General features: G+C 44.5%; 2 protein-coding genes across 5 annotated transcripts in view; both read left to right on the top strand.

Moving 5' to 3' along the window:
- The window catches only part of LOC146634253 (NACHT, LRR and PYD domains-containing protein 3-like), a 675,133-nt gene that overhangs the window by 573,322 nt on the left and 75,021 nt on the right, over nucleotides 1–26,790 (top strand). The window lies entirely within an intron of this gene.
- Nucleotides 1,305–26,738, top strand: LOC146634254 (uncharacterized). Its single transcript, XM_085375064.1, has 5 exons — nucleotides 1,305–1,361; nucleotides 4,742–4,881; nucleotides 5,929–6,570; nucleotides 25,687–25,818; nucleotides 26,645–26,738. The coding sequence occupies exons 1-5, from the start codon at nucleotides 1,305–1,307 to the stop codon at nucleotides 26,736–26,738; spliced, it is 1,065 nt and encodes a 354-aa protein (XP_085231190.1).

Below are 26,790 nucleotides of genomic sequence, written 5' to 3'. Positions count from 1 at the left end.
AGAAATGTTGCAGTGTCCAGTCAAATGAACTGATGAGCCCCTCCCACCTGTGCTGCTGGGTCTGCTCTGTTCCTTCTTCCGTTCTCATGAATGGAAGTTGTTGTTAAAGGACAGCATGAAGAGTCTGGATCAGACTGCTTCTTGCTCTGCAGGTCCTCACCTCTGCTAAACAGGAGACCACAAGGTCTCATACAGACTTTGAGCTGATCACACCTGATGTAATCCTTGTTAAAGTGGTTCTGATCTTTACACCTGAACATCTCCAACAAACCCGCTTCACTGAGTGTCTGATGTAGAAGGACATTATAATAAAATACTATCAACTTATTATAAAGTGATGTTGTTGCTATTAATGGTGAACAAGTGACTGATTAATGTTCTTTTGTGCTTTTGACTGTGTGTTGTGTGGTGATGTTAAACTTTACATGAGTAACTCAAATAACATCGTTAAGTGAGTTTCATTCAGCTGCACATTATGACTCAGGACTCAACATGCAGATATATGAATGCTGAATTCTTAAGAACAAACTGAGTTTATCTGATTGTTTCCAGTTAAAGAAAGATCACTGATCAATGTCTGATGGCTCCAAAGTTTGGTACAGATCTATTGAAAATGCTCATCACAGTAAAAACAACAACAAGCTCCACTCTACAACTGGACACTAAACAGGGTCATGAATCATGAGCAGAGTGGGTCATAGGAGGCTTCTACAGCTACGACCTAAAAACAACATCTGTTTACCACCAAGTAAGGTAATGTACACACTACAATGAGTAAACAGCCGCGATGGAGGCTTCAGAAGGGTAACCCGCAGATGATCTCTGCAACACCAAGGGAAGTCAGGTGACCAAAAAGGAGATCACAGGTAAGCGATCCAGGAATGGTCAAATGGCCACTATTTATACTAGCGCCCCCTAATGCGCCAGGCCGGAAGTGGGTTGAACCGAGACATAACATTCATCCTGCCACACATGGATCTGTTTCAGTCTTGCTCAGCAAGCTATGACATTTGACACACTTTATGACTGAAAGATGGCCCGTTTTAATATACTGGCCGGCATAAAACAAAATAATCAGCAAATAAGCACTAAGAAAAGTACGTTGATCCTAACAGTTTAAAATTGCAAACACCATTGTGCATATCACCCACAATCTGGAGGTGCTGTGGAGAGAATAAACGGCTCCTTAAAGTCCAAGCCGGTGAAGTGCTGTGAAGAAACTGGCCTCACATGGCCAAAAGCACTTCCCCTACTCCTGATGTACGTGTGCATGCGGACCACACCCCCAGCACACCTCAGCCCTTATGAGGTCTTGTAAGGACGACCTGCCAGAGTGGGGGAAGAACCCCCGAAATGGACAGGTATGTCTACAGAGTTGTGCAACAGTGAAATGATTGTGTACTGTCAAAGTCTCTCTTGGACCCTCTCACAGGTACACCGAGCAGTAAAAGCAGCCCTGCCCATGCAGAAGGACCCCTGCACCCATTTAGACCAGGCGACTGGATACTGGTGAATGATTTCAGGAGGAGACATTGGAAGGCAAAGCGGTGGCTGGGCCCATTCCAAGTCCTGCTGATCACACAAACAGCGGTGACGGTTGGAGAATGAACTACTTGGATCCACACAAGTCACTGCAAGCTGTTTGCAGGAGAGCCACCAGCAGAAGAAGACCAAGCTAATAAGACACATGGGGCAGAATAATCCCCGCACCTTATCCAGGTACTAGGCAGTCTAACCTCTACCTGGAGCAATGCACCAGACTGAGAAGATTAACAGTTGAGCACCACACCAAGGCCCCGGGATGCCCGTGCTGCAAGGAGAGCTGCTTGGGAGACGAGAGACTGAGCACGACGGACACATTCAACAAGACTACGTGAATTCAACCACCCAGCCTTTCAGTTTTGATCTGTGCGATGCTACAGTCCCAGAACACTCCAGCTCACAGGTTAGTCTGCTCCAAGCATTTCCACAAAGGTCAGTCTGCTGTTGTAGTTATTACGTCATTTTTCTTAACATAATTGGTGATATAGGTTACAGGCAAGTCTGGCGCTGAACAGAAATTGTTGCTATGCTCCTTTGTTTATTGTGCATAAATAGTGAATTGTCCTGACACAATATTGCGTTTCGCTTCTGTTATTATGGTACATTGACAAAAACATATACTTTTATTCACAGGATAAAACAGTTGTTTTGTATCACTAATTGTCCAGTACGATTACAGCATACAATATTATTGTCACTGCTACATTTCTGTAATGCTACCAGAAATTATTTCCACTACTAATTAATTACCGTTGAGCTCAAAGGTTATATTAATAAACGGTTAACGAATGTGTATTTATGACGACGATTTGTGAGACTGGTAAACTTACCTTTGTTCGTACGATGGTCTTTGTTCTACACGGTGCATTTCAAGGTCCTGCACCCATCCGTCGGTAAACTGTACCTGGGCTTGTTGCAGTGACCTGAAGTTACTAAACTTCATGAGTGTATGCACTCACTCCAAGAACCGTATGATTATAAATATGAGCGTGGTGAAAGTTGGGCAGCACGCTAACGTCTTTTGTCCACTCTGTGTGCTCGTAAGGGTCTGACCCTTTCACTCCTTTGATTTTGTCCTCGTATCTTTTCTTTGACTTTTCATCAAGTCTGTCTTCGTACGGCCCGGCATTGTTCTTCTTGGTTTTGTACATAACTTTTTGGGGGGCAAAGAAAAAGCAAGAAGGTATTGGAACCGGAGAATGAACGTTTTGCGGTGCTGCAAATGCTTGCATTTGATGCATTGCTTTGATTGTTTTGCCACCAGTGCCCAGCATGCAATGCACGAAAGTCATGTGGTCTGTCAATCTCTATAGGGCTTTGGAGCGTGATGTCACAGGAGGGGAGCCACGCCCCCTCCCGCCATGAAAGTAGGCCAAACAAAGCACACGGAAGCAACAGCTATGGTTCGTACGTGCTGTGTTGTCGGTTGCAATGGCAGATCACACGATAAGGAAGGCAAGAAGCTGGAAAATTGGCTCTCTTTTCATCGTTTCCCCTTCTGGAGGCAACGGGAGGGATCTCATGTATCCGATATTACTAAACGAAGACGTCACGCTTGGATTGCAGCGGTCAGCCGAGCGCATATCGAGTTCTCTGCCATCCCAAAACGAGAGCAATTGCCCACCTGAGAATTCATGTTGAGCGAGTAATAGTAGTTTGCGTAACAAGTTCAAGAAGCTACACACTACAATTCCAATCTGATTACTCATATCATGTGAGGGTGAAGACACAACACTGCTTGATAAGACTGTTAAGGTGTGCTGTGTTTTGGTGAATATGTGCCCCATGTGTGGTTGTCAAACCAGGGCCAAATGAAACTTGCTCTTGTTGAATATTCATAAAACTGCTGTGTTGCATGCACAGTTCATTGTAAATAATTGTACTTTCTGTAAAGTGGTTTCAATAAAACAGACAAGAAAAGTATGTTGTTTTTTTAAATTCAAGATCTGTTCACATGTACTTAGCAAGTATGCAAACTATTTACATGGCAACGCACAGCTGGCATCAATCGTTCATCTAGAGCAATTTCTGGGGGCAGCTGCTGAGGAGAAGTCCATGTTATGTGCAACCTCTGGCTGTATCTTGGTCATATGGTCAACATACTCACAACGTGGAGGCTTAAAAACGACCAAATCTTGTACCCAACCGTTTGTGAATTAGATATGCACCTCCAGGGATTTATATTCACGAAAATGATTTCCCCTATGCGCTGACTCCACAGGCAAGGTGCGCAAAGATATTGGGATAGGACAACGGCGGTAGGCTTTCTGGGTTCCACTCCACTGCCTTTTTTCATACAGGTCCACATTACCCATGCACGCTACATATCAGCTGCTTCCCAAGTTCCACAGGCTAACTAAGCCCAATAGGACTCCTTCTTCAGCTTGGTGGCTCCCCTCAGCTCTGGTGTCCACCATTTGGTTCGGGGGCAACTCCAGACTGAGACAGAGTCCAGCCTCTCTCCAGGAGGCTGATTCCAAAGCCTCTGTCAGTGCGCCCCAGGGCAGCTGTGGCTACAATGTAGCTGCTATCACCAGTGTGTGAATGTGTGTGTGAATGGTTGAATGACTGAATGTAGTGTAAAGCGCTTTGGGGTCCTATGGACTAGAAAAGCGCTATACAAATGCAGGCCATTTACCATTCCAAAGCCCAAGCCATGTGTTGAGGTGAGCCTGCCTATATCTAGCCGGTACCTGTGTGAGCAGCAAAATAATCTCTGAGGTCTAAAAGTCAAATCAGTAGAGATGGTAAATGGTAAATGGCCTGTATTTGTGTAGTGCTTTTCTAGTCCCTAAGAACCCCAAAGCGCTTTACACAATCAGTCACATACACATTCACACACTGGTGATGGCAGCTACATTGTAGCCACAGCTGCCCTGGGGCGCACTGACAGAGGCGAGGCTGCCGGACACTGGCGCCACCGGGCCCTCTGACCAAGATGAACATTCAACAGGACAATCAAAAAGAAGTGAGTCACATCTGAACACAGAGACACACACAGGGAAATAAAATACAAATTTAATGTAAATGAAAGAGGAAGAAAGCAGAGAAATGTTGCAGTGTCCAGTCAAATGAACTGATGAGCCCCTCCCACCTGTGCTGCTGGGTCTGCTCTGTTCCTTCTTCCGTTCTCATGAATGGAAGTTGTTGTTAAAGGACAGCATGAAGAGTCTGGATCAGACTGCTTCTTGCTCTGCAGGTCCTCACCTCTGCTAAACAGGAGACCACAAGGTCTCATACAGACTTTGAGCTGATCACACCTGATGTAATCCTTGTTAAAGTGGTTCTGATCTTTACACCTGAGCATCTCCAACAAACCCGCTTCACTGAGTGTCTGATGTAGAAGGACATTATAATAAAATATTATCAATTTATTATAAAGTGATGTTGTTGCTATTAATGGTGAACAAGTGACTGATTAATGTTCTTTTGTGCTTTTGACTGTGTGTTGTGTGGTGATGTGGTGATACTTCCGGCGCCCCCCGTGTGCGGCAGCCTGTTACAGCAGCTCTGCTCATTCTGAGTTTCTTTCTTTCTTATCTTTTTTCTCGTAATTTTTTTATAACTAACATATTAGTAATTAGACTCTGCAACCATGTTCTACCGTTTTGTGCTAGTCCTGGTCGTTTTTCTCAGTTTATTTCTACTTTTTTCACGCGTGTCTGGGGACCCAGAGCAGAGATCCTTTGTTTACAGTAAGGATCAGCTGTTAGCGCTGAGTCCTGCAGCGGTACTGCCGGCGGACAGACCCGATATTCCCAGCGAGCTGAGGAGGAAAAGACGGGGGTGTCGTGCTGGGAAGGAGTGCCGTCGCCCGAGAAGGAGACGTTATCGACCATCTCTTCCTTCTGTAATCATTGGAAACGTAAGATCTTTGCCCAATAAGATGGATGAGCTCACGTCGCTAACCTGGTCACAGAGGGAGTACCGGCAATGTAGCATCATGATGCTAACGGAGTCGTGGCTAACATCGCTAACTCCGGACACAAGCGTGACACTACCGGGATTCCAGCTGCTGCGAGCGGACAGGACCAGAGACAGCGGTAAGAGGAAAGGAGGGGGACTGGCAGTTTTTGTGAACGACAGATGGTGTAACCCTGGGCACATCACTGTAAAAGAGCAACTCTGCAGCAGAGACATTGAGCTGTTAGCCGTTAGCAAGCGTCCGTACTACCTGCCCCGGGAGTTCTCGCATGTTATCGCGATAACAGCGTATGTCCCCCCCTCGGCCAACGCGGATGCAGCCTGTGACTCTCTTCACTCAGTGGTCAGCAGACTGCAAACACAATCTCCGAGAGCCCTTCTCATAATATCAGGGGACTTCAATCATGCCTCACTGGACTCCACACTGCCCACCTTCACCCAGTATGTGACCTGCCCAACCAGAGTCAATAAAACACTGGACTTACTGTATGCCAAGGCAGAAGAGGCATACAGTTCATCACCTCTCCCTCCCCTGGGCAGATCTGATCACAACCTGGTGCACCTTGTCCCTGTGTATGAGCCCTTAGTGCGCAGGGAGCCACCAGCCACCCGCACAGTGCAGAGATGGTCAGAGGAGAGCGAGGAGGCTCTTAAGGACTGTTTTGAGTCGACTGTGTGGGAGGTGATCTGTGACGACCACGGTGAGGAAATCGACAGCCTTACTACATGCATTACTGACTATATAAACTTCTGTGTGGATAACACCGTACCTACCAGGACTGTACGGTGTTTCTCCAACAACAAACCTTGGATTACCCCAGAAATTAAAACCGTCCTCAAGCAGAAGAGGAGGGCCTTCAAATCCAGAGACAAAGAGGAGTTGAAAAGGGTGCAGAGAGAGCTGAGGGGACTGATAAGGAATGGGAAGGAGAGCTACAGGCAGAAGATGGAGAACCAGCTTCAACAAAACAACGTTGGTGAAGTCTGGAGAGGCCTCAGAACCATCTCAGGCCACAAACAGCAGAACTCTCTGCCTGGGAGGGATGTGAGATGGGCAAATGAACTGAATCATTTCTTCAACAGATTTGACTCAGCCATGAGACAGTCTGCAACATCGGCTGCAGACTCACCCACCCCCACTGCTGCTGTTCCACCTCAGACACTTCACACCTCCTCTATTCACCCTGCTCACTCCCCCCCACCCCCAACTGCAGCATCCAATACACACTCAACACAAGGCTCCAGCCTGTCTCTCTCAACCACCCAGGTTAGGAGGGAACTGAGGAGGATTAATGGCAAGAAGGCAGCGGGCCCAGATGGCATCAGCTCGAGGGTCGTCAGGTCCTGCGCGGACCAACTGTGTGGGGTGATGGAGCACCTCTTCAACCTGAGCCTGAGGTTGGGAAGAGTCCCACAGCTCTGGAAAACCTCCTGTGTTGTACCAGTGCCAAAGACTTCACGCCCCAAGGACCTCAACAGCTACAGGCCGGTGGCTCTGACATCCCACCTGATGAAGACCCTGGAGCGGTTGGTCCTGGCTCAGCTTCGGCGCCTAACAAGCTCATCACTGGACCCACTTCAGTTTGCCTACCAGCCTGACATTGGAGCGGATGATGCCGTCATTCACCTCCTACATCGTTCCCTCGCTCACCTGGAGACCGCTGGAAGCACTGTGAGAATCATGTTCTTTGATTTCTCCAGTGCCTTCAACACTATTCTTCCCTCGGTTCTGAAGGACAAGCTGGAGAACTCTGGAGTGGACCATCACCTCACTACCTGGATCCTGGACTACCTCACCGACCGACCACAGTATGTGAGGACTCAGGGCTGTGTGTCGGACAGGGTCGTCTGCAGTACGGGGGCCCCACAGGGAACGGTTCTGGCTCCGTTCCTCTTCACCATCTACACTGCAGACTTCTCCCACAATTCCACCCAGTGCTTCCTGCAGAAGTTCTCTGATGACTCTGCAATAGTCGGCCTCATCACTGATGGGGACGACAAGGAGTACAGAGGTCTGACCCAAGACTTTGTGGACTGGTGCCAGCTGAACTACCTCCAGATCAACGCCAGTAAAACCAAGGAACTGGTGGTAGACTTCCGCAGGCACAAGCATTCTCCACTGCAACCACTGAACATCCAGGGTATGGACATTGAGGCTGTGGACAGCTACAGGTACCTTGGTGTTCATCTGAACAACAGACTGGACTGGACTCATAACTCAGACGCCCTCTACAGGAAAGGGCAGAGCAGGCTGTACCTGCTGCGGAGACTCAGGTCGTTTGGAGTGGAGGGCCCACTCCTGAAGACCTTCTATGACTCTGTTGTGGCTTCTGCTATCTTTTATGGCGTGGTCTGCTGGGGCGGCAGCATCTCTGCTGGGGACAGGAAGAGACTGAACAGGGTGATCCGAAGGGCCAGCTCTGTTCTAGGATGCCCTCTGGACCCAGTGGAGGTGGTGAGTGACAGGAGAACGGCGGCTAAGCTGTCATCCCTGATGGACAACGTCTCCCACCCCATGCAGCAGACTGTGACAGCACTGAGCAGCTCCTTCAGTGGGAGACTGCGGCACCCACGGTGTGGGACGGAGAGATTTCGCAGGTCTTTCCTCCCCACTGCTGTCAGACTCCATAATAAAGACTTTAACTGATCAAGCACACACATCCACACATATGCAATAATACTAAGTGCAATAATCTTTTCTGTCATCGCTGTATTTTTACTCAGTTGTATATAGTATTTGTATTTGTATTCTATTTTTATCTTATTGTATATTTTATTCTACTGTATATAGTATTTTATTTTATTCTATTCTGTACAGTTGTGTACTGTATTTATTCTTATTGTATTCTAATTTTTGCCTCATAACTTTTGCACTGTCCACTTCCTGCTGTGACAAAACAAATTTCCCACGTGTGGGACTAATAAAGGTTATCTTATCTTATCTTATCTTATCTTATCTTATCTTATCTTATCTTATCTTATCTTATCTTATCTTAAACTTTACATGAGTAACGCAAATAACATCGTTAAGTGAGCTTCATTCAGCTGCACATTATGACTCAAGACTCAACATGCAGATATATGAATGCTGAATTCTTAAGAACAAACTGAGTTTATCTGATTGTTTCCAGTTAAAGAAAGATCACTGATCAATGTCTGATGGCTCCAAAGTTTGGTACAGATCTATTGAAAATGCTCATCACAGTAACACCAACAACAAGCTCCACTCTACAACTGGACACTAAACATGGACACGCAAGTGAGCTGCTTCTTGGAAGGACGCGGGACTCCACCTGACGGTGGACAGGTGGGAGGGACTCAGCAGACTAGCACTGAGCTTCATTTTACTGTGAATTATTTACTGTCATTATTTTGTAAAAAAAAAAAAAAGTCCTTTTAGAGCAGGTATACTCATAACTCTGTTTAAGGCTACGTCCACACTAATGAAAAGTCACATTTAAATGATCGCAGCTGCGACAGCAAACTTCCCCTGCAGCTGAACAAACAACCCCAGCCTGTCACCACATTTGAATGAAGCTCAGGTGTTGATGCTGCTCACTGATTGGATAGTTGGTTTCAGCTCTGCTATCACTCTTTACTGCACAGGTGAAGGTAAAAAGTGTGACGGGATCTATAGACTGGAAACAGAGAAACTGTGAATGTTTGCATTACTCATATTCCAAATAAAGCAAACAGTGTGGCAGTGTGAGAGCTGATCTGGGATCAGTGTGTTCACTCTACAGCTACAACAAGGTTTCAGGTCAAAAAAGGAATTTTACTCAATTCAATTTTATTTATATAGCGCCAACTCACAACAACAGTCGCCTAAAGGTGTTTTATATTGTACAGAAGATCGTGCAATAGTAGATACCAGTGTTGGGTAAGTTACTTTAAATTAGTAACTTAGTTACATTACTAGTTACTTCTATCAAAAGTAACTCACTTACTTCAAGTTACTCGTTACTTTCAAAGTAACTAGTTACTAGGGAAAGTAACTTTGGTTTTACTCAGAATTCTCTTGTTAATGTGTTGCTTCCATAACTTTGCAGTCTTCTAGCTTGCTTACTTGCCACAGTGCACTGTGCCACCTACCAATAGAAAGGAAAAGATAATGTGCACATTTCCACGAGAGAAATCCCACGCCTGGACCGTTGTTGACCGACGCCATGATTCTAGCCTACGTCACAGCGTCATGTGCGCCTTTTACATCCAACACAAAAACTGCAGTCGTGGTGCTTTTGATTGTACTCAGAACTCTGAAATTCTGCCTTCTGAATAGGAAGATGTAGGTAACACCAGACTGCAGATGAGCTGCATACAGGGCTGGACTGGGACAGAAAATTGGCCCGGGCATTTTGACTAGAGACCAGCCCACCATTATAGGAAAAATCATAAAGCCTTTGAATGAAAACAAACGCTGTTGTGACAGTGATGTTCACTGTTCTGATGGTATATATGTATCAATCTATCAATAATTATTTAATAAAAGCTAGACATTTTAAATGAGAATAAGAAAGTTTTTCTTTGTGCCCCCCTCTCCCTGTTAATGCCCTACCTGGCCCCCTGGCAACACTTTGCTAGACCCACCCCTGCACAGTTACCAGCTGTCAGCTACCTAAAAAAGGATCCTGGTGTTATTTGTCTCTCAGAAACAGTTCATAACTTCAACTCATTCATGTCACCTAAAAGGTCTACTTACAAATCCTACCATGTGGATTCATGGATTTTTTTTTCACATTCTGTCTCTCACAGTTGAAGTGTACCTCTGGTGCAAATTACTGACCTCTGTCATCATTTTAAGTGGGGGAACTTGCACAATCGGTGGCTGACTAAATACTTTTTTGCCCCACTGTACACACTGGAACTCTTTCCCATGTTGCTTGTCTGTGTTTATTGTGCTATGGTGTGTTGATACCTGTGCATTCCTGTATTATCCTTTTGTGTTGCACATTTCAATGTTTTTTTTCCTCGCTACCTGGCCTGACCTGTCTCCCCAATGTGATGTTTGTATTGTATGTACGGTCGGCAAGGTCTGTCATCTCGGTTGTGGGCAAAAGACCTGCAACTGACAAATAAAGGCTATCTCATCTCATCATCTCATCTCATCACTCCATCTGGTCCGGCGGCCTTCCTGGGGGTCCTGGAAATGTGTCATGGAGAGTGGAATGAGAGGACTCAGGCGCGAGACTCCTTGCGAAGTGATGGTGAATTTATTTACAGTGAAAAAACGGCAACAGTTCGACTCCGTAATCCAAAAGAGCAGTGAAGTGACAAGGTGACTTCTCCCTGACAAGGTGACAGTGCAATATGAACACCGGTGTACCACAAGGCTGTGTGATGAGCCCTTTACTCCCTCTTCACCCACGACTGCAGACCTGCCGATGGTTCTAACATTCATTCATTAACATCCACATTAAGGGGACGGCTGTGGAGCGTGTGAGCAGCTTCAAGTTCCTGGGAGTCCACATCTCCGAGGATCTCACCTGGACGACCAACTGCTCCAAGCTGGTCAAGAAGGCTCACCAGCGCCTCTTCTTCTTGAGGACTCTGAGGAAGAACCACCTGTCCTCAGACATCCTGGTGAACTTCTATCGCTGCACCATCGAGAGCATCCTGACCAACTGTATAACAGTCTGGTACGGGAACTGCTCTGCCTCGGACCGGAAGGCGTTGCAGAGGGTCGTGAAAACTGCCCAGCGCATCGCCGGAGCACCACTTCCTGCCATAAAAGACATCTACAGGAAGCGGTGTCTGAAAAGGGCTGGGAAAATCATCAAAGATCCCAGTCACCCATCACATGGACTCTTCACCCTCCTGCCCTCTGGGAGGCGCCACAGGAGCCTCCGGACTAAGACCACCAGGTACCGGAACAGCTTCTTCCCCACAGCTGTCAGACTCCTGAACTCTGCCTCCTGACATCTGACCCACGTTAACTCATGGACTGAACATACACACACCCACAATGGACAACTGTACCCTCAAACACAATAATAACATGGACTGAACCACCACTCACAACCACTAGCACTTTATATAGCCTCTGTAGAAACTATCTACACCCTCACTTATCTTAACTGCACTACTGTATAGCTCTGTGTAAATAATCATTCTGTACATTCGATAATCTTTAATCCTACAACTGTTTACAACTTGCATAGTTCCCATTTCTGTATAGCTGTATATCTCAGATTCTGTAAAGTTATTTATTTCATATTCTGTATAGTTTTTCATATTTATATCCTGTTCATATCCTGTACATAGCTTGTACTCACTACAGCCTGTACATACTTAGTTATAGAATATTCACAACATACTTCATACCGTGTACATTATAACATACCATAATAGACCCATTTCTGTAATATACTCACATATCTATATTATTGCTAATATATATTGTAATATATCTATATCACTAAAGCACTTCTGGATGGATGCAAACTGCATTTCGTTGCCCTGTACCTGTGCATGTGCAATGACAATAAAGTTGAATTCTATTCTATTCTATTCTATAATAGTCCAGTAGACCAACTCCCTCTCTTGCAAGCTCCTCTTCCGTTCCCTGGATCCTGGAGACTCTCTTGTTCACAATCGTGAAACACTAAATCGCAGCTGCGCTACCTGGCTTAGCTCAACGTTCCAGCGCTGGCTGTCATCCAACCAATAGGTCTGCTTCGGGATGGCAAATGATTAGTAGCAGCTGGCGAAGTGATTAAGCACACATCTGGCGACTCCAGCGCGGGACACTCCTCCCGGGTCAGCTGCCGTTCCGTGCCACAGTTCCCGGAAGTACATGTTCCCACATCACAACAAAGAACACACACACTGGGCGGAGAGGAGAAAACCGCACACAAAGTGCACACAAACACAACCCAAACTGGCAGATCGACCGGTGAGGACCTTCTGGCCATGACAAAATGAGCAGATGAAACAACAGCCGAGGGAAAGATGTATTGTCTGGTAGTAGTAATGTTTTCTAAGTGGGTAGAAGCATTCCCCACAAAAAGAGCAGACAGCAGTGCTGTGGCAAAAGGCCTCCTGTCAAAAATCATTCTCGGGTGGGGTATCCCGGGGAAAATCACAAGTGACAGTGGCACTCACGTTGTGAACCTGACATTAAAGAAAATCGGCGAGCGACTAGGTTTTATTGATCCCAGTTCTTTTATTCTTCTACTGGACAGAGAAGACGCGACTCAGTGTGGTCAAAGTATTTATAATCATTTTATTCAATCATTATCTTCCGGAAGACAGATGTGCACAGTGCTAAGCATCAGCAGATCTGAAGAGCCGTCCTTGTGTGGCAGCACGAGGTGGGAATAAAGTAAATACTGTTCACAGTTTAAAAGACAACGCCACCCTGGGAATTTCACCCAGAGAATACTGGAAGTAACACTAATCACCAAGAAGGCAGTTAGGTTCGCTATACTCAGTACAGAGACGAGGTTCAATGATAAAACAGTTTGACAACTTATTAATAATTATTGAAAACAACATACAATCTAAATAAAACTTTAAAATCTGGAGCAGACGGAATCGCCGTATTGCTCCAACTTACCGTCTGCCCGACTATAAGTTAATCATCCAGTCAATCAATGTGCACGCCAGCCGACTCCCGTAGCCGGCATGCATATGGCCGCTGTCCACGCCGACGTCCACTTTAGGAGGCTGGCAGCAGCAGGAAAAGAAACCTCGAAACAGGAACAGACGGTAAAAGCAAAGCAGCAGCACTTCAGTTAGCGTAGCGTTGTGCAAAACTAAGGCCCACACTTCTGAGTAAACAGCGTCATGAATCATGAGCAGAGTGGGTCATAGGAGGCTTCTACAGCTACGACCTAAAAACAACATCTGTTTACCACCAAGTAAGGTAATGTACACACTACAATGAGTAAACAGCCGCGATGGAGGCTTCAGAAGGGTAACCCGCAGATGATCTCTGCAACACCAAGTCAGGTGTTTACGTTTACACCGTAACTTTAAGCTAGCACCATAAAGACGGTAAAACACGTAACAATATCTACAAATGCATCTTAAAGCTGTTATATTAGCACTCGGTGTATTACTAACATAACCACATTAACATTACTGACACTCGCTGACTTTTAATAGTCATTCTATAAATGCTGTCCGTGTAAATGGTCTTACCTGTACACACTGCATATCCACCGGATTCCAGCCAGAGTGGATTCTGGAGTCTTCCACGCTCCTGTTAGTGATCCTCCATCTGGATGGATGAGAACAACCTTCTGAACAATCTAGCAGGAGATGGTCCATATCTATGGGACTGATTTGTGCTAATGACGCCCATTGTATGGACTGATAACAGCCGAAGTGGGTGAATAAAGTCACCCAGTAGCTAGCTGTGCCATTACCCAGCATACATCACTCCCTCCATAAATGCAATAAACGATACAAAAGTAATAGCCCATAATTAATTTATCTGCTGTATCTGCTGTTTCTCAGGTAGTTGTTTACATTATATAATTCATTGTGTTCTGTACACGTCACTACCATGTGATTTTGGAAATATATAAATATACGGACAACAGGCTCTTCCGCGGCACGTTTAGGGAGCTCTATAGCATTCAATAACAGGACCCTGCACATCAATTGTGGACACGAGGGGGGTACCCTGCGCGTCGATACTGTCACGGTTCTGGGTCCGTTGGACACAGTATTTTGAGTTTATTATGTTTTGGTTTTATTTTGCATCATGGATTGTTTCCTTGTTCTCTTGTGGTTGTGGGGATTATTATTATTATTATTAGAGTTTCATGTTTCTGTTATCCATGTTTTAGGAATTGTGGTTTCATGTATAGTGCAGTTCCATGTGTCATTTTCTGTCTCTGTGTTGAGTCCATGTCTCTGAGTTGTGATTCATGTTTCCTGTTTTATTGTGAAAGTCTTTGTCTTATGTTAGTGTGTGCAGCTTTGTTCCCCCTGTCTCGTTAGCCCTGATCTCTCCCAGCTGTGTCTCCCTCCTGTAGCCGATTCCCCCGTTACCACCCTGTGTATATAAGCCCTGTGTTTTCCCGTGCTTGGTGTTGCGTCGTACCCTCAGATTATGCCTGTGTGGTCCTGGTCTCTGGTTTCAGTGGTCACTTCACGTTTGGTTTTCATGTCAGCAATGAAGCTGAGGTTTTGAGTTTCACGTTTGTGTCCGAGTCCTGCGTTTGTATCCGCCTGCCCGCACACAGAGCCCTGACAGATAAGTGATGCAGAGGGAGCCTCACCATGCGTCAGGCTTGAGTTTGCTTGGTAACAGATGACTCAGAATAAGCCATGAAGTATACCTTTAAAGTGTCTTTGTTTCCTCTGTAAAGTGTGCATTTTTTGGTTGTTATTTTGAGGAGCTGTTTGGATGATGCTGTTTGAATAACCAGGTTATTCATTATTATCTTTTATTTGTTTATATCCTTTTTATTAAGCTTTGAGTAGTGGCATTTGATTAAAACATTTATTCAACATATTACATATATGGGCTGTATGGCCTATATTTGTATAGCGCTTTTACTAGTCCCCCCTAGGGACCCCAAAGCGCTTTACACACCCAGTCATCCACCCATTCGCAGCTACAGTTGTAGCCACAGCTGCATATATACATATATAAAGAAGTCCAGATGCTTTTCTTTGCAAGCTCCTTTGACAATGTGCATATATAGTTTCTGTTAGGTTATTACACACATGAGAGTGGCCTCTGTGAGGTTGTTGGCGAGGTGAGACAGAGTGCATTTGAGGTCGACACACATAGAGTAGACACACTCATTTTTAGGTAAGAGTTCAACCATAGCTTGCAAAGCCTGTGACTGCAACTGTTGTAAGACGTGCGTCTGATGTTGCAGGATATAAGCGAGGGTTAGAAGATCAACAGGAAGCACCTGACGTGCTGACGGAGAAAACGTTCTTTTTAAATGTGTCGAGAGTTGTCAACAGAACATTTGTGGTTTTGAAACTTAATCATGTATTGTACCTGCTTGATGTAAGAGTCCAACCGTGATGTTATAAAAACAACTGCTTGTATATTATTGGGCGGAGATCGATGCTGATGTTGCAGTGTTCATCTCCCCACGATGCGTGTTTCATTAAAATCATCATTTGACTTAACTCTTCTGGACCATGGTTGTTTTTGCTTTCATCCTCAATATTTGAACCCGCAACACATATACATATATCTCCACACATCTCCACAGCAAGAGACCAAGTTCCCTTCATTAATAAACGTTAGAGCTATACTCTACTGCCCTCTGCTGGCTTCTTAATCAAGGATTTTATTTTTAAACACTATATAGACTGTAATATAATTCTAACTTTCACGTCATCATCACCTGGATGAAGGAGAACAGCAAAAAGAACAAATAAGTCCAATGAAAGGAAATTGATCAATATCAATTTACAGGATATGGAATAGTGAAAACATCAGTCATTTGGCAGTTTATTGAAACTACAGATATATAGTTGCGTCTACAAAATGCCAGAAAATAGTTAAAATTGTAAATGTAGGTGCAAATAATGTGATTTATAGAGCAGCTATGATTTTGGGGTTTTTGTTTTTCCTTTGTTAACTTGTGTGATTGTTTTTACTCACACAGAGATGGTACATATTTGTTTAAACATGCTTAAATGACATAAATATGTTCCTTTAATCCCTCTGTACACTTCTTAAAAATCCTTTTAAATAGCTGAAAGTAATTTCACAACCCAATGGGCTACACTGTGCAAGTTAAATAAAGGCAAGAAAGACTAAAACTGCTGGCAAGAAGAGAAAAACCAGAAAGGAGAGCTACGTCATCTACGTGTACAAGGTGCTAAAGCAGGTGCACCCTGATACCAGCATCTTGTCCAAGGCCATGAGCATCATGAACTTGTGACATTGTCGAGCAAATCGCTCCTGAGACCTCCCACCTGTCTCACTCCACCATTTCATCCAAATAAACAAACACAAAAATGTTCAAAAAAATCCCTCAGCACGTTGTTCACTACCGCCTGAAAAACAGCAGGGGCAGTAGTGAGTCCAAAAGACACGGCATGATTCAAAATGTCCATGGTGTGTGTTCAATTCAATTTTATTTATACAGCGCCAAATTACAGCAACAGTCGCCTCGAGGTGCTTTACATTGCTATGCTAGCTAGACCCTACAAGAATACATACAGAGAAAAGCCCAACAATCATATGACCCCCTATGAGCAGCACTTTGGCGACAGTGGGAAGGAAAAACTCCCTTTTAACAGGAAGAAACCTCCGGCAGAAGCAGGCTCAGGGAGGGGCGGGGCCATCTGCTGTGATTGGTTGGGGCGAGAGAAGGAAGACAGGATAAAGACATGCTGTGGAAGAGAGACAGAGGTTAATAACAGATATGATTCAATGCAGAGAGGTCTGTTAACACATAGTGAGTGAGAAAGGTGACTGGAAAGGAAAAACTCAATGCATCATGGGAATCCCCGGCAGCCTACGTCTATTGCAGCATAACTAAGGGAGGATTCAGGGTCACCTGGTCCAGCCCTAACTATATGCTTTAGCAAAAAGGAAAGTTTGAAGCCTAATCTTAAAAGTAGAGATAGTGTCTGTCTCCTGAATCCAAACTGGAAGCTGGTTCCACAGAAGAGGGGCCTGAAAACTGAAGGCTCTGCCTCCCATTCTACTTTTAAATACTCTAGGAACAACAAGTAGGCCTGCAGAGCGAGAGCGAAGCGCTCTAATAGGGTGATATGGTACTACAAGGTCATTAAGATAAGATGGGGCCTGATTATTTAAGACCTTGTATGTGAGGAGCAGGATTTTGAATTCTGGATTTAACAGGAAGCCAAAACAGGAGAAATCTGCTCTCTCTTTCTAGTCCCTGTCAGGACTCTTGCTGCAGCATTTTGGATCAGCTGAAGGCTTTTCAGGGAGTTTTTAGGACTTCCTGATAATAATGAATTACAGTCGTCCAGCCTGGAAGTAATAAATGCATGAACTAGTTTTTCAGCGTCACTCTGAGACAGGATATTTCTAACTTTAGAGATGTTGCACAAATGGAAGAACGCAGTCTTACATATTTGTTTAATATGTGCGTTGAAGGACATGTCCTGGTCAAAAATGACTCCAAGGTTCCTCACAGTGTTACTGGAGGCCAAGGTAATGCCATCCAGAGTAAGAATCTGCTTAGATACCATATTTCTAAGGTTTTCAGTGTTGTACAGTGTTGGGAAAGAAATGACACCCACCTCTCCCACAGGGGAATTGTAGAAAAGGGGAGGGGCCAAAAGGGGTACCCCAAAATTTACAGGGTTGCACCAAAGAAGAAGAATGAGGAGGGGCTCCAACTGATAATAACCATAAGTGCAGACTTGGAGGTCCTGAAAGTCAGGTATCAAAGGAACAGTTTGGGTTCCATTAATAAACTACATACTAATGCTCACTATTGTGTAGTTATTATAAAGTGCGACTAAATCCTCCCTCTGGATGGGAAGAGTCCATGTGTCAGTATTCAGACACCTGGCTTGGGTTTCTGCAGCTAATTTGTCACCTGTGAGGACTCAAACCCACAGCATGCAGGACATTTCTACATCTGTTGGTGTGTCCTCAGTTTCCCAGCATGCCTTCTGTGCTCATGGAAGTGAATGAGGGGGAAAGATCAGTACTCGGATTTCATACCTGGTGATCTCAGAGGACAACAGCAGCGTTACAGCAGCGCACATCGATGAGAGCTGATGCTCTCAACACTTCAGACCTCCGCCCGTCTCTGAGAAAACCAACAATGGCTGTCAGCAGCAACTACACCTGCTCCACCAGTGCTGGGAGAGAAGAGCTGAGACTGACAGCTCTTTGTACAGGTCAGTACTGCAGAGGTCATTTAAAAACATCTTTGAGCTAAAATCCATGGAAGTCACAGAAGAAAGAAGAGACACTGCAGAGAGGATCCAGAATATTTGATGTTTTCTGATGACAGTTAAAGTTTCCAGCTATCACAAAGTGTCACAGCGCAGCCTTCATGTCCTTTCAGTTCTCCATCATTAATGATGACTGTCCGTTATAAATCATGTTGGCTAGTTTTCTAACTCAGTCCATGTCTCCAAAGCAAACTTGTGTCCCACACTTTCTGTGCTGAGTCTTCAGGGATTCTTTTCACTTGGTGCTGAACTAACTTTAATGAATTGGGGCTCCAAAGAAACCCAGCCCTCCCTAAACAAGGCTAACAAGCAATGCAACAACTCTGTGGGCACTCTGTAGTGTAGCTATTAATCACAATCAGCTTCACTGACCACAGATATGCACACATGACAGCTTCATGACAGAAACACACAGCCCTCATTTACTCAATACCATTAAATAAATGGGCTTTGGGTTCTTTCTCTAGTGTACTCTCGTACGATACTCTTACATTAACTCCTCTTTTGTTTCTGGGATCAATGAAGCTTATTCCTTAACAGTAGCAGTACACACGAAAATGAACACTAGTGACTACAGTGCAGCAAATCATGTCATACACATTGTAAAGTAGAGCATGCAACCCTTCTTTAATTTACCAAACAATGAAAAACAATAAAATAATAAAATGTCAGGTTTCAGTATTCAGGCAAACCAAAAACACACACAGCAATTTACCCACTGTACACAGAATCCCCACACACACAGTGTAAACCACCAGTGATAACACAATTACAGTCCCAAACTAAACCTAAAGCCGGCAGAGATAAACCCTACGTTGCAGGCCTGTGTTGATCCATGTTGTTTAATAAAGTTTCTATGGAGAAAAAAGGGGGCTGTCCACAGCCGCTCACTTCCTGACTACCCGTCAGTCTAAGGACACTACCTTGTGACGTAGGTAGGTAGTGTCCTCATGAGCATCCTTCCCCTGAATTCGGACACAGCAAGAGTTTTCTATCAGATTGATCCACCCTGAGGTCAGGGGTCAGCTCTGTCTCACACCCAGTACAAACCACCAGCATCACTCAGTCTGCAAGTGTCACGTTAGTCGACTTTTTTTAATTCATAAGGACTGAAATACACACACACAAACAGTTTTACTGCAATGACAGCTCCATGAGGTAACTCCCATCCCAGCAACACAGCCACTGTGTTTAAGGTGGACTGGATGAAGAGTCGTCAGTAAGAACAGACAGATGAAGGTGAACGAATGCTCAGACATGTGAGATAAAGGCTCTGTACTTGTGCTGGTAGATGTCTGGGTCTGGGCTGGTTCTGATGTCCAGGTCGTCCCATAGACAGCAGCACCGCGTACCTCATCACTCCAATCCTGTTTGTAATCTACAAGAAACCAGGAAGGCTCACTGCTCTGTGCAAGCAAATGTGTTTTTGAAAGGATTTCCTCAAACTACCAGTCTTTACATCTCGTATGAGCACATCACACATTATCAGGAAATGATGCTTTTGTCTTCTCTGAAAGCTGTGATGCTGCTTGGAGACATAAGTACCAAAGTAACGTGTTCAGCAGCAGCAGCTCAGAGCTGGAAGTACAAGTGTGGCGACATGTGGCCAGAGTGGTGACAGAGCTGAACACTAACCTCTGTTATAAATAATGCAGCTGCATCATTAAGGCTCCTCATGGCTGCACAATACAGGCACCAGCAAAGGACAATGATCCCAACTAGGAGGAGAGCCCAACCAGAATACGGTATTCAGAAAGGCACGAATAACGTGGTTTTACGAAAAACTTATTTCGGACAAATACTTTAAAAAATATTTGTATTCTGGAACAAGAACAACGTTATGTCAAAAACCTTTATTTAAGCCGGAAGTGAAGGTTAGAAACTCTTTGTGAGAGTGTGTTGAAGTGACACAGGCAGTTTGAACTTCATGTCAACATGACTCCATCCTGTAGGACACATTGGAGGCTCTTCAGGCTCTCTGCTCCACTCTGGTGTTCAGTCCTGAAGGTCGGAGCACAGGGACAGTTCAGGCTCCAGCAGTCAGCTGACGTTTGATGGAAATCAGGGCAACAAACTGCTCTGTCGCGGCCTTTTACTTTCCAAACACCAAAAAAGTCCAAGAAAAGGCCGTGGGTGGCAACGGGAGGTTTGTTTTAGAACGCACTTCTGACTCCATTGTTTAAAATCATATGCTGTTTATTTCGTGAAAAATTACAAACAGAAATCAGCCAAATAACTTCTTAAAACTTAAAATTAAACAAAAGTTAACTTAATTTGCTTTAACAACTTCAAAAGTGGTCAAAAAAATCATTTTCTAACCCTCCCGTCTTCCCTGACATTTGGCAAACAAAAACCTCTCTACCACACCCATCCAGGGTGCTCTTAATCTCTTGATTAATGGGAGGGTCCATAAGCTAACATACCAATCACTTTCCAAAAGCTTATCCAATAAAATTAATTACAAATTTACAGAACAAAACCAGGTCAGTATATTCTTACACCTTTAAAGAAAGAACAAAAATGAATACAAATTGCATTTTATAAACATTCAAAAAAAATGGCCACAACATGCTCTACCAGGAGGAGGCGCTGCAGGACGTGTCAGGAAAATACAGGGTGGAGGTGAAGACTCTGTGGACTGATGAGACAAAAGCTTTCTGACAGCTTTGAGTCCTGTTACATCTGAAACTAACACAGCATCAATGAAAAGGAGCCAACAGTCACATATGGTGGTGGTAGTGTGATGGTCCCATGTGATGCATCATGGCAGCAACAATACAACAACAAATACACACACGTGACAAATGTACAACAACAGATCACTAAGTGTCACGGCGCCGTGCACATTAGTATGTTTGACTTGAGCTTAATAATCAGAATGATGCTCTGATCTCTTCAAATAAATGAAATCATACCTTTCTACTGAAACCTTTTCCTGAACCAGACCCTGCAGGATCCACCTGAGGGTCCCAGTCCTGGACCCTGTTTGTAACCAGGAGGATCCCAGGCCTGATTATTGCTGATGTGTTATAAATATTCTTGTTTTATTCTCATTAAATAAATATGTGTATAAATATGTGGACTCATGTTTCAGTCCTGGACGTTGAAGCTTGTTTGAAAGGACACAGATGGACCTTGTCTCCTTCTTTCCTTCCTTTTGTGTCCTCTGTGCTTCATCTGCTGCTCTTCACTCTGTTACTTTGGACTGATTTCACTCACACTTTGTTTCCATGGTTTCTGTGCGTCACGCTGACAGCACGTGAACAACACGACATGTTTGATCTCAAAGAAGGAGCAGCATCCTCCAACCTGTTTCTCCATCTTCTACAACACCTGATTCATTCCAGTTTCTCTGCTTTCACTTTGATTCCTGAGCGTCTGTGATGAACACACTATCAGCATCACTGACATGTTTCATCATTTAAAAGCACTTCCTGTCCCTCTGTGGTTACAGTGACATCATGCAGTTTGTGCTTTGACCTCCAGAGGGCGACAAATCAGCACAGACAGAGAGCTCCATTCAAACTTTGCTGCCATTGTAACCCAGTGTTAGTTTGGTTATCTGATATTGTGTGATATTCAGTATATATGTATATATCTATATTGGGTGTTATAAAATGTTCTTCAATGATTTTGAGTTTTTTTTAATTGCTATTGGTTTGCGGCTGCTTTACGACAGTCGACTGTGGTAGTACATCCTAGCGGGAGGGGCTATGAGCTCACGTGGCTTGTAGCTGTGCCAGAGAGCAAGCTTGGGTGAGCTAGCGGGGAATATCTCCTTCTGCAGTAGCCTTAAAAAAAGAGACTATTGTTCGTTCTCCTGCCAGACGCCTCGCTGCTGTGCTGCCTTACTACTGTGCTGTCTTACTACTGTGCTGCCTTGCTGCTGTGCTGCCTTACTGCTGTGCTGTCTTACTGCTGTGCTGCCTTACTGCTGTGCTGCCTTACTGCTGTGCTGTCTTACTGCTGTGCTGCCTTACTGCTGTGCTGTCTTACTGCTGTGCTGTCTTACTGCTGTGCTGTCTTACTACTGTGCTGTCTTACTACTGTGCTGCCTTACTGCTGTGCTGTCTTACTGCTGTGCTGCCTTACTGCTGTGCTGTCTTACTGCTGTGCTGCCTTACTGCTGTGCTGTCTTACTACTGTGCTGTCTTACTACTGTACTGTCTTACTGCTGTGCTGCCTTACTGCTGTGCTGTCTTACTACTGTGCTGCCTTACTGCTGTGCTGTCTTACTACTGTACTGTCTTACTGCTGTGCTGCCTTACTGCTGTGCTGTCTTACTACTGTGCTGCCTTACTACTGTACTGTCTTACTGCTGTGCTGTCTTACTACTGTACTGTCTTACTGCTGTGCTGCCTTACTGCTGTGCTGTCTTACTACTGTGCTGCCTTACTGCTGTGCTGTCTTACTACTGTACTGTCTTACTGCTGTGCTGCCTTACTGCTGTGCTGTCTTACTACTGTGCTGCCTTACTGCTGTGCTGTCTTACTACTGTACTGTCTTACTGCTGTGCTGCCTTACTGCTGTGCTGTCTTACTACTGTGCTGCCTTACTGCTGTGCTGTCTTACTACTGTACTGTCTTACTGCTGTGCTGTCTTACTACTGTGCTGTCTTACTACTGTGCTGTCTTACTGCTGTGCTGCCTTACTGCTGTGCTGTCTTACTACTGTGCTGTCTTACTACTGTGCTGTCTTACTACTGTGCTGCCTTACTACTGTGCTGTCTTACTACTGTGCTGCCTTACTGCTGTGCTGCCTTACTGCTGTGCTGCCTTACTACTGTACTGTCTTACTGCTGTGCTGTCTTACTACTGTGCTGTCTTACTACTGTGCTGCCTTACTACTGTGCTGCCTTACTGCTGTGCTGTCTTACTGCTGTGCTGTCTTACTACTGTGCTGCCTTACTACTGTACTGTCTTACTGCTGTGCTGTCTTACTACTGTGCTGTCTTACTACTGTGCTGCCTTACTACTGTGCTGTCTTACTACTGTGCTGCCTTACTACTGTGCTGTCTTACTACTGTGCTGCCTTACTGCTGTGCTGCCTTACTACTGTGCTGTCTTACTACTGTGCTGTCTTACTGCTGTGCTGTCTTACTACTGTGCTGCCTTACTGCTGTGCTGCCTTACTACTGTGCTGTCTTACTACTGTGCTGCCTTACTGCTGTGCTGTCTTACTGCTGTGCTGCCTTACTACTGTGCTGTCTTACTACTGTGCTGTCTTACTACTGTGCTGTCTTACTGCTGTGCTGTCTTACTGCTGTGCTGCCTTACTACTGTGCTGTCTTACTACTGTGCTGTCTTACTGCTGTGCTGTCTCGCTGGTGCCATTAAAGGACAAGCGGCTGCCATCCGTTCATCCATCCGGACCTCGATTATTTGGACCGAAGTACTCACACACACGCCCGCACTCAGTGCCATACACTCTCTTTATTTTGCTGGCCAGCTAACACCATTGTTTTTTTTCTGTTTGCATTCACAAAGACTATCCAAAGACATTTTGGTTGTTGTCAAATAGACACTCTCTGATTACGGACTGAGGAGGTTGTGCTGTTACAACCCCAGGACTGAGAAAAAGGACTCTTTACATAATATATTCACTTGTCTTCTGGCTAGGAGAAGTGACTATTGGTGGAAATATTTTTTTCTTCTTCATGTCTTTGTTTACATTGTATCCCAGAGAAGTTTTAAGATGTTCAGGTTGAAACATTTGCACTTATAGTCGGCTAAGTTTCCTTTGATGTATCCGTGTCACGCTGATGTTTAAGAGGGTATGTTAAGGACAGATGTGCTCCAGTCCAATCCTTTAAAGTGCTGGACACCGATGGTAAATTGCCATCAGACCCTAAATAAATTGTCCTCTGCTGTTATCCATATTGCTTCACTCATTCTTTGGTGAGTAGACGTATTGGTTACACCATGAGTAATAATGCTTCAAATATAATCATCAGTGTTTGAGCAGTTATGATATCTGGGACAATCTAGACACGTGTGACAATACTGAACATGTCACATGACTCACCTTAAACATCATGTGATCCACTCTCAGTCTGCACTTTCATTCATGACTTCAACAGGTTGAAATGAGCTTTGAACCAACATCAGTTCAGTGCTGAAACATTCAAACGCTGCAGGAAGAAGAACAACAAAGTGATGACACATGTTTGTGTTTCAAACAGGAAAACCGGCAGAAATGAATCAACCAAGGTGTTGGTTGAAGATTTGTGAATTTCCAAGTTTCACTTGAATGCAACACAGACTTCCTTCTGAGTGTCCTCAAACGCCTCTCTGGGTGTTTCCTTCCTGCTCAAAGTTTTTTTTTTTTTTTTTCCTGCTCAAAGTTCGTCTTTGCTGAGCTTCGTGGAGTGGAGCTTGTTGTTGGTGTGAAGAAACTGTAAGTTTGCTTCGTTTCCTCCTTTAACAGTTTGTCTTTAGGAACTTTACTGTTTGTTCAGCTCATGTTGGATTTATTCACACAACAAACTGTGTGTTTGTATTTCCGGTCTCTCCGTTAAAGTCAGTGTGTAATGTTTTCTAACGAGGCCGAGTGTGTCCGCCATTTTTTGTTAGTGTGTGATCAGACTCCGGGAGTCGGACCAAACACACTGAATGTGGTCTGAGCTCGGCCGGAGAGCCTCTGAGCTCCGGGTGTTTATATTTACAGGGACAGCAGGATATTACTTAATATTTAGATATATTTGCTTACATTAATATTTAGGATAGAAGTGTGCTAGATACAGATTCAACATGGCGGTCTTACAGAAGTTATTGTAGTTCACTAAAACTGAACTCACAACTAAAACTAGAGCTCAAAAAGTTCAAACAGAAATAAAAACTAAACACAAAAAATGAAGCTAAATTATTGATAATAATAAATGAAATTATTTTGGAAGATTAAACAACGTTTTATAGGAAATGTCCTGTTAGTGTTTTTTAGTTTGGCTAAAAAAAACAACAAAAATGAAAAACGTGCCTCATTATTTTTCAATAGACATTTATTTATGACAATGAAGGCTATTCTATTCTATTATTTAGATGTTGGATGTGAGTCACGGCTTTCAGAGTTCAGTTTGTAATGGCTGCATTAATCTCTGACACAGACCCTGAATACATAATAAATAAAACTAACATCTAAATTTAAAGAAGCAAACAAAACCTGATTAAACTGTAATATAAAGTATAACACCTGTGCTGTCTGTGGATATGTTTTGGGCTTCAGCCATCACAGACGCCTTGTTCATCGGGACTCTGTGCTTAGTTTCTAGCCAGTCCTTGGTGGATTTGCTGGTATGCTTTGGTGTATTGTCAGGCTGCAGTGTCCAGTTCTGCTTCAGCTTTAATTTTTTAACAGATGGTTTCACATGTTCTTCAAGCACCCCCTGATACACAGTCAGATGATGATCTATGATGGTGAGCTGGCCAGGTGCTGCTGCAGCAAAGCATCCCCAAACTATGATACTGCCACCTCCATGCTTCACAGTTGGTATGAGGTTCTTTTCTTTGAAGATTGGATTTGGTTTACGCCAAACATCTTGACTGCTCTGGTGTCCAAATGACTCATCTCTCCAAAGAACTTTATTCCAGAAGTCGTGGTCTTTGTCTGCGTTCGGTCTGACTTCAGTCTAGCCTTAATGTTTCTCGTGGCGATCGTGGCTCAAGAGTTGGGAGTTCGCCTTGTAATTGGAAGGTTGCCGGTTCGAGCCCCGGCTTGGACAGTCTCGGTCGTTGTGTCCTTGGGCAACCAGTCATCGACACATTCACACACTGGTGATGGCAGCTACATTGTAGCAAGACACTTCCCCCGTTGCCTACTGGTGGTGGTCAGAGGGCCCGGTGGCGCCTGTGTCCGGCAGCCTCGCCTCTGTCAGTGCGCCCCAGGGTGGCTGTGGCTACAATGTAGCTGCCATCACCAGTGTGTGGATGGGTGGATGACTGAATGTGTAAAGCGCTTTGGGGTCCTTAGGGACTAGTAAAGCGCTATACAGGCCATTTACCATTTTTCTCAGAGAGCAGCGGTTTTCTCCTTCCACAGCTCCTGTGAAAGTCAAACTGGTGTAGTCTCTGTCTGATAGTAGAGTTGTGCACTTTCACATCGAGCCAGAGCCTGCTGTAGTTCCTGTGATGACATTTTAGGATTTTTGATGACTTCTTTGAGCATCTTGCACTATGAATATGCAAGAATATGCTTGGACGGCCAGACCTGGGCATGGTGGCAGTTGTTTTGAATGTCCACCACTTATAAACAATCTTCCGGATGGTGGAAGGGCTGATGTCAAATTCTTTTGAGTTGTTTTTAAACCCCTTACCAGTCTTTCTGAGGGCATCACACAGCTCTTTAGATCTCACCATGGCGCTCACTTCGACAGTCAGGAGCACACCAAACTCAATCTGAGGTTTAAATAGGGCTCCTTTAAAATGCTGGGTAACAATCTACTGATCGTGTGCACCTGACGTG

Source organism: Diplotaxodon limnothrissa, linkage group LG3 (assembly GCF_057381915.1).
Source record: "Diplotaxodon limnothrissa isolate DT_005_m linkage group LG3, D_limnothrissa_male_GT1.1, whole genome shotgun sequence".
Taxonomy (NCBI): domain Eukaryota; kingdom Metazoa; phylum Chordata; class Actinopteri; order Cichliformes; family Cichlidae; genus Diplotaxodon; species Diplotaxodon limnothrissa.
Note: the sequence above shows the minus strand (reverse complement) of the source record. Positions and strands in the feature narration are given on the sequence as shown.